The following is an 8,985-nucleotide window of genomic DNA, read 5'->3' as shown; positions in this document are numbered from 1 at the left end:
AATTTGCTATGGAACAAATGGTTACGGAATTTATTACGGAACAAATGGCTATGAAATTTGCTACGAAACAAATGACTACGGAATTTATTACGGAACAAATGGCTACGGAATTTGCTACGGAACAAATGGTTACGGAATTTGCTACAAAATAAATGGCTATGGAATTTGTTACCGAACAAATGGATACCGAATTTGCTACGCACGCCATTGTTACGGAATTGTTATGGAAGTGTGGTGTAGTTAAATTGCTACGGAATTAACGTCGTAACAAAACTGCTATGGAACTATAATTATGTAGCTAAACAGTTTGCTACAAGAAATATACCTACGGAATCTCATTGGTAAATTCTGTAGCAACTTCTGTAGTTATTTAGGTTTAGCTACGGAATTTTTTCGTAGCTAAATCAAAATTTTCTTGTAATGTAATTCACACGTAAAGATTTACAGTTACAGGCTTCCTTCTTCCTCAAGATTCGCATCGCAGGTAATTGACACTTTACGAAGTAACATACATCTTTGTAGAAGCTTTAAGGTTAGTTTTAACTCACATCCTTCTACAAAAAGGGTTTAACTCTAAACCCTATTACAAGCTTGTATTAAATAGGTCAATGTAGGTATTATTAATTTACTTTCTTCATTACTACATATGAATGTTATGGTGACGGATACCCTTGTTCATGTTCCCCTTTTTGCCCCTACGGTTTTGCATTCCTATCTATCCAAGGGTATTTGTTGAAGAAGAGTAACATGGAAGTTTCCAAATTCAATTCGACTTATGGATTTTCTTCTAGAATGCTCTTTGTGCTTTAATAGTAAACTTGTCAATTTTCTTAGTAATTGGAAGAACATGAGCAGTTACGAATCGTGTAGTAAGTCTCCTCAAAGATTGAATATTGATTGTTCTTTCAACTATCATATTTTCAGAATCTGCTATCACTCGGTTCAGTATTATCGGTTATGCTATTGGTATGCAAAATGTCATTATTGGCTTTTTAATATTATTATTACTAAAATTTAAAATAGTAACTAAAAAGATTAATTAAATTTTGTTTCTACTTTGTAGCACTTTGTGGTGTGGTGAAATTCGCAAAAAAAAAAGTTGTTGTAAAATGTCATTATTAACTTTTTAATGTCATCATCAGGAGCTGTTGCAAAAAAAAGCTTATAGTAACCTCCAGAAAAACAGATGAAATTCGCCACAATAACTCAAGGGGAAAAATGGTCTAAATCAAAATTAAAAGAGGGAAAGCCATCGCATAGCATGAATGTAGCAGTACCGAAAATGTTAAATTTCACCAAAGCAACACTAGGGTCAAAATTGTCAAAAGTTGAATCGAAAGATTCTCACCATCGCAAGAGTTTTGAGAATTAGCGTGGCAGAATAAGAAAGTCGATCACCTTTGTATTCTACTAAATGACATTAATTTACTTTCATTTCACATCACATTCACATTTTACATGTATCACAACTTTCTATAAAGAGTCTCGAGGATAGGATCTAATGTACAAGGTTCAGTTTAGAGAGGCCATGTATCGGCACAAAAATTCGTTAAATTTTCCTCCTGACTGACTACAAAATCTAAGCGTTTAGGAGCACATACATACGTTTAAAAGAGATCGATCACAAGCGCCCAACCTTAAATGGCAGACCCACATTTTGAAACACCTTGATCTCACCACTCAACCCTCCAGTCACGATCACGAACCCCCAAGCTGTTGCTTGAATGGTCTTGTGGCCACCCGAAGATTTAGTGTTTGGTGAAGGAGCTGTGACTTCATCCAACCTACCTGATGAACCAGTCGCCGTGCTGAATGACTCACATGGCTCGACACCCGAGTCGCCATGGGAACTCTGCTCTGTGTCCTCCATGCTCTCCACCGAGGAACTACTCCTTTTCGGGACAGGTGGCAGAGACGACGATCTCTTACTATGCCCAGTACTTTCATCTGGTGGAGGAGTAGAACAGGTGGCGGTAGATGGCGGCAGTGTGGTGGTTGACTTTTTTGAGTGTTTTTTAGAGTGCATAGCAACGACTGGTGGTGCGAGTCTGCTGGTTCCCGGCCATGGTGCTGTAACGGAAACTTCTTTACATGGGAAGTTTTCGTAGGATTTCATGATCATCGCGCGTTTGTTTTTTGATCGAGTTTCTTCGTGCCTCCATATGTATACTTGTGAATCTTCACTAGCGCTGATTACGTATTTTCCATCAGGACTGAAAGCAGCCGAAAACTGGCTGTTAATGTTCTTAAAACCTGTGGGTAACCGATAGTCAACGATCAATCAGTTTGACCTAAAACTCTGAAACTCAAACTATATATGATTTTACCTTTGAATTTTTGGACAACTTTTGTTCCATCTAAAATCCTAACCCTCGAATCCGCAGATGTGACAAGTACCTCACATGGATTCCATGCAGAAAACTGTACGTTAATATGATATGTCACTTTGTTTTTTTTTTTTTTTTCAGAAAAAAAACAATACATCAAGATATATAATTAATTAAAGCCAATTTAAAGACCTGAAAACCGGTTATCTTTTTAGGCTGTGGCTTCGTCTTCTTTGTTTTCAACTCGATTTGCTCTTTAAACTCAAGTTTTCTTTCTAAAATCGAAAATAGACTAGTTCAAACTGAAGAACAGTATATAGCAAGATTGAGGGTTTTAATTAGGAATAGGGTTCATACCAGATGTATTGTAAAATCGACAGATCCCTTTGTGGGAACCAACAACCGAAACCTTGCCATCAGTGGAATATCCAATGGATGTTACCATTTCATGAAGATCGATCCAGTCGACTACAAGCCGATCTGGAATGTTCCAGATTCGTACTTTAGAGTCTAGTGAACCACTTATGAAGTAGTCGTCGTCTGCCGGATTGAACTGTATACAAGTCACTGCCATTCACATGCATAACATAAATGGTCAAAAAAATAAAAGATTTTCTTTAATTTCCGATTAATTAAACTGGTTATTATGCCATGCATACCGTAATCGGTGTGAGAAAATGTCTTTAAACAGTTTTTAGTTTCGATATCCCATAGCCTTACTGTCTTGTCCATTGAAGATGAAAGGAGGAGCTGCATCATGCCATTGATAAAATTCCTCCATTATATATGCTACCAACTCCGATGAAAGGAGAAAAGAAAAGGTGAATTTTAAACTGACCTGAGATCTTGACCATGATAGATCGAGGATATCTTCCAGATGACCTTCCAAAGTGCAGAATGGTGTTTCTGATAAGCCAAAAACAGTTTCAGGTACGTGGACATAGTCAGGGATTCCTTTCTTTTTCTTCCCTTTTTTCTTCTTCTCCGGCACAGCATCCGGCAACGGTGGCCTTCCATCAGGACTAGGCATTGCCATTGGGTGGACCGGTGTGCCACTGATGGAACTCAGATCATCTCCACTCCGAATTGACATGAGATCGCAGTCTTGCACTTCCCAGATATTGATCACTTTATCCTCACCGGCAGTCGCTAGATAATGACCATCGTATGTAAATTTCATTGCCCAAATCGATCCTTCATGACCCTTAATCTCTTGACTCAGATGCAATGCTGTGAATTCCTTATATGGTTTCGCATGAACTCGAACTTTTACCCACTGCGAAGGTGATTGTGATTTGGTTTCGCTTATCAATGTCGGATTATTACCATTGATTGAAGGAGAACTAGTGATTTTAGCATCCTTCTCTTTTTGCGACTTCGAACTGCCCATTGATCCTAATTTCATGTTTTTAAACAAGGCAGCACCTTTTTTCTTGCTTTTCCTGAAGCTCTTTTTGATTGAGGAGTTAGCCGGCGTTAATTTCCGTTCATCAGAAGCATTTTGGTCGTCGTTGATCACCTTCTGCATTATTTCCTTCACTTTCGGCGAGTGCCCTGCGTTCTTCTCGAATTCTGCCATTGTGATATGCTTCCCCGTTTGAACATCTCTTAGTTTATTCCAATTCCCTTCATTGTGACACTCTTTAACCTCGAATTCCTTTCCATTATCCAAATTCTTGATCAAGAAATTGGATTCCATCTGTCCTGCTTGTGGGTTGTGATTTGTGGCTAACGTTCGAGTTCGAGTAAGATGTTCTTTCGGAATCGAACCAATCATTTCATCTTTCCGGCGTTGCGTATCCATGAAAGATGTATCTATACCTCCATCCGACATCGAACGCAACAGAGTTCCATACAAGCCTTCAAAAGGATCCTGCCGCTGATCGTCTTTCGCCGACAACTCTTTCTCCGATGAAGCCTTGCTTTTTGTAGATTGCATTGGTCTCAACGAAGCTTTAGTTATCGGGCTACCCAACCCAGCTAACAGATCTTTGTTGCTGTTCAATCCCATATCTTCTAGAAGCCTCCGTCGCCTGTCGGTGATCGATTCAGGCGCTGCCATCCACATATCATATTCACCGGTTTGAATTTCCGCCAAGTCGCCGTAATCCGCGGCGGAGGAGAAAGACATCCGACTGTCATCAAATTCTTCATCTGATGACGATGAAGCGAGATCCTGTGGGGAAACGGAGGAGAGGCGTTGTGCGTCGAAGAATATGTCTTCATCGTCGTCGAGGTCGCCTAAACCATCCCAGTTCATCGTCATCGTTCTCCTGACGACAGCCATTTTTACACATCTGTAAAGCAACAAATCAAAATTGCAGAAGATCTGGAATCGTTTAGAATCGGAAGAGATATGATGTGTTTTGGAGAGAATGTGGAAGAGGGAGAGAGAAGTCAGAACTCAAAAGAGAATGGAAGAGAGGAAATCATGGTGGATCCATGACGTGACGTGATCACTACTTTTCACGTCTCTTTAATAAGACATGCAAACCTTAACCATGAGTTTTTCCACAATATTGTTTTGTTTAAAGGTAATTCTATATACACGCACGATGATTTGATTGATTATGTTTATTTAGTCGAACTTTATTTTTAAATTTAAATACTGAAATTCATAATATGTATTTTCATTTGTCACCCTTCTAGTTAACTATGTATTTCAAAATTTACCTTTTACTTATTTGAAATATTTTCCACACATCCATTATTTAAATATCATTAATATAATATTATAGGGTAAATGACTTTTTACTATTCATATTTGTTTTGTTTGTTTATCATTAATAAAATATTATAGGGTAAATGACTTTTTACTATTCATTTTTTTGTATCCAGTTAACAATGAAGTTCTTATTGAGATTTCTAAATGCATTTTGCACGAATGAAATGATTAATTATATTTAATGCAGTCAAATTTATCCAAAAGTTCTACAAAATATATTTTATCTATATCTTTTTATTGATATACATACTAAAAAAACTAAATTCCAATAGACTTCCCATGTGAGAAACAAACATTAATTTTATAAAGGTTTTATGACGCTTCAATATTTGTATAATTTTAAACATACGAAAGTTTTATTTTCTTTTAATGCAAATTTTTGTTTTTAAACGCTAATTGAGTTCTAATACGTTAATTGAGTTTGTAAACGTTAATTTTAAAGACTACTTGAATTTTTAAACACCAACTCTAATTGTTAACTTTTTAAAATACTAATAATTTTAAACACTAATTTTTAAATGTTAATTGACATGGGGGCGTTGGGGGAAGGGGGGATTGGGAAGGGGCAAAGTGAATAGCTGCACAAAATCTAATTTTTCTATTATATATTTTTATTTAAAAATAAAAATTTATAATAATGATAAAGATTTTTTTTTTCTGGCTCATCCTGAATCTTTAAAGATATTTCATTTATCATGATCAATCCTATTAATTGAGATTAGACTAATACTATTATAGGTTAAAAATAATGTATATATTTTTTAAATATTATCATATTCTAATAGACTAGGTTAATATAGTAAAATTTTAAAAGTCGAAAAAGTATAGGTCAAATATGAACATCGTGTATTAATAAAGGGATTATTGAGAATTTATATAATAATATTTTTATATAAAAGATTATCAGGTTTTCAAACTTCAAAGGGACGAATACGAAAAGAATTACACCACTCTTTTCGTGCGAATAGGAGGACCCTTTGTTTAAGAAAGTGGTTCCGGAGAACACATTCAAGCAACCTTGTCATACTTTCTTTTTTAATTAAAGTCAAGTATCATTCTAATAGCTAATTATTTATGTATAACTTTTCTTATTCACGCAGTTACAATTGCTTAATCGTTATATCTAATGGCTTATGGCTTTTGTTATTTATAGCTAATCGTCACGATCTAGAAAAATGATTTAACTTTATAGCGTAGTATATGTTTTTGTGTGGATGTAGGTTTAGGTTATAAGGTATATTTGTTAAATCTATGTACGATAGAAATAAAAAAAAATAACTTATTGAAAGTTCCAAATAAAAAAAAAACTTATTGAAGGTTCCAAATAGCTATAAGTTGTTTTTTAAAAAGATTTTAGTCAAACACTCTTTTTGGCTTATACAGGTATGGAAGCAGTAATAAATCAAAAATTTATTTTTAAAGCTTTGTCAAACACACTTTAAGAGTATGTTTGACGTACTAGCTGAAAAGATAGTTGAGAGCTGAAAAACTACTTGTTAAATAAAAATCTAGTTGATAGTTGAAAAACTAACTGATAAAAAATTATGTTTGATAAAACTAACTGAAAAGTTAGCTAAAAAATATAAAATGAAATAGAAGGACATTTAAAAAAATGTGTTTCTATAATTAATTAAGGAGTATATTTGAATTTTTTTTAAAAAACTCCTAAAAACTACTCTAATTAGCTTTTTAAAAAGCTAGCTTATAAACTACGTTTTTGTTTGTCAAACATGATAACTTAAAAAAACTCGAAAAATAAGGTTGTGGGGAGTGGTCACAGCTAAACCATCGGCCAACTCAACACCAAGTAAGTATTTTACCATTCCACAACCAACCCACTAGGTTGTGGAAATAGTGTTTACTGGTGGGTTGGTAGTGAAGGGCGAAAAAAGAGGAGAGAGAGAGAGAGAGAGAAGGAGTGAAAATATGAGAGAAAAAGAAAGAGCCAATCAAAATGCTCGTCAAGTCTTCACAACTACTAGAAGCCACTCTACAGCCAAACCAACGGTCCATGGGGCGATGTTCACCGGCGGGTTAGTGTGCTACATGTATACCACATAAGAAACTCACGCGTGGGTTCACACCACTTCGGATAGCCTAAGCTAATTTATCAGCTAGTTGTAACGCGCTAAACACAACCTACAACGAGACATTAAAAACTCTAAAACAAACATTACATTTTTTTTAAAACGAGGAAAATATCATTAAAACAAACAAAAGGCTAACAAGAAGGTAGAAAACGAGATTACAAGAAGTATTTTAAGAAATGAGAAAAACACCATTATTGCCAAACAACTATCTAGATTCAATGTATGTTTATCCCAATTAAATGAAATAGAGTAAATTACACGAACCGTCTTATTAGAATTAAAACCGATTTAATGAACAAGATGCGGAAAATAAGAACAAATACAAATATGAAGATATGTCGAATGATCACTCGATCTATTCAATTATGAGGAACATATTACACTTTAAGAAATAAGAATCTAACTCTACAAGAAACCTCACAACGTGGCGGCTACATTTTGCCTCACTCTTAACCCTAATTATGAATAATACATGACTATTTATAGGGAAATGACAAGTCTTGGGTTTTTAACCTACACTTCATCAAGGGGGGCCATTGTCATCATCCATGGAGTACTTTGAAACCCTACACGTCTCATATAAACGTGTCAAAATGCACGTTCAGCTCCTATTTTCAAAAATTAACTCGGAACATCCCTGCAATGTTTTTTTCTCACTCGGACCGTCCCTGATGGACATAAAATGACTATGTTACCCTTTTCATTTCTTTTTTGATTTATTTTTTCAGTTTGTTATTATTGACAATTAAAAAAACAAAAAGACAAAAGACAAAAATAGGGCCCACCACCATAAAATCCTTAACCTGTTACCTCCACCCACAACCTTCATATTCTTCTAGGTCATCTTCATTCTTCTATTACCAGAGCTATGGGGATATATATATATATATATATATATATATATATATATATATATATATATATATATATATATATATACATACATACATACATAGAGAGAGAGAGGGTTGTCGTCGCCACCACCACTGTCGTCGGAGATACTAAGAGAGAAGCTCATCGCTTCACTCCACTTGCACAACACCATCACTGCAATTATTGGATCGTCTTTGATTTTCAGGTTCGCTTACCACCATCTCCAACATCACTATTATCTTCTACATTCGATTATCACCACCTGTGTGCCGCCAACTCGCACAATTTAGGGTTTGTAGACCTACATTTGTGAAACAACTCATCTCGCTTCTCCGTCCGTAGTTCTACACATCACGGATTTGCACATTGTGGATTGAATCACACTTCGTCTCTTCGAATGCTTCTGGGTGGTGGTGCTGGAGAATTAAATCACACCAATTGATGCCTTCCCTCTTTCCTTAAATAAATCACACCCTTAGATCTAAGGTCACCTGGGGTTTAAAGAAAACGAAGAAGAAAAAGAAGAAGAAGAAGAAGAAGAAGAAGAATAAGAAGAAGAAGGAGGAGGAGGAGGAGGAAGAGACCGAGGGGGGTGACGTCGGAGAAGAATTTGTCTTCCAGATATCGGCCAGGACCATCAACTCTCCTCCCTGGAAGGATTTATGGGATTTGTTAACTGGGTTTTAGGGGAGAATGCTTATTTTCAAATCTCTTTCAGATGTAGGATTAGATTCAGGTTTGACCTTCGGGTTTAATTTCCACTTTCTGTAGGATGTGGTGTTCGTCGGAGGTGACTGGAGGCCAGAGATAGCTGATGGACGAAGGTGGTTGGTTGTCGGAGATGACCACTGGTCGGAGGTGGTCGATGGATGGGGGTTGGAACTTGGAACCAGTTTAAGAAGAAGTTTATTTTCTAAGAATGATAATTAATAAAAAAAATATTATATAAATTCAAACAATTGAAAAATAA

At 35.8% G+C, this 8,985-nt stretch overlaps 1 protein-coding gene across 1 annotated transcript; it reads right to left on the bottom strand.

Moving 5' to 3' along the window:
• Positions 1-1,415: 1,415 nt before the first annotated feature.
• On the bottom strand, positions 1,416-4,774 carry LOC145070160 (uncharacterized). Its single transcript, XM_079017104.1, has 6 exons — positions 3,166-4,774; positions 2,987-3,077; positions 2,685-2,894; positions 2,520-2,602; positions 2,328-2,421; positions 1,416-2,253 (listed from the first exon to the last, which is right to left on the bottom strand). The coding sequence occupies exons 1-6, from the start codon at positions 4,612-4,614 to the stop codon at positions 1,622-1,624; spliced, it is 2,559 nt and encodes an 852-aa protein (XP_078873230.1). The 5' UTR covers positions 4,615-4,774; the 3' UTR covers positions 1,416-1,621.
• Positions 4,775-8,985: the final 4,211 nt, after the last annotated feature.

This window comes from Lactuca serriola, chromosome 8, assembly GCF_051521515.1.
Source record: "Lactuca serriola cultivar US96UC23 chromosome 8, Lser_US96UC23_V15, whole genome shotgun sequence".
In the NCBI taxonomy this organism is placed as follows: Eukaryota; Viridiplantae; Streptophyta; class Magnoliopsida; order Asterales; family Asteraceae; genus Lactuca; species Lactuca serriola.
The sequence above is the reverse complement of the archived record's forward strand: the minus strand, read 5'-3'. Positions and strand labels throughout refer to the sequence as shown.

Coding starts and splice junctions, on each gene's coding strand:
- LOC145070160 (XM_079017104.1), bottom strand. CDS start 4,614: ATGGCTGTCGTCAGGAGAACGATGACGATGAACTGGGATGGTTTAGGC. Junction 2,895..2,986: donor ATTTTCTCACACCGATTACG/GTATGCATGGCA, acceptor TGTGAATGGCAG/TGACTTGTATACAGTTCAAT. Junction 2,603..2,684: donor TCGATTTTACAATACATCTG/GTATGAACCCTA, acceptor TTTCGATTTTAG/AAAGAAAACTTGAGTTTAAA.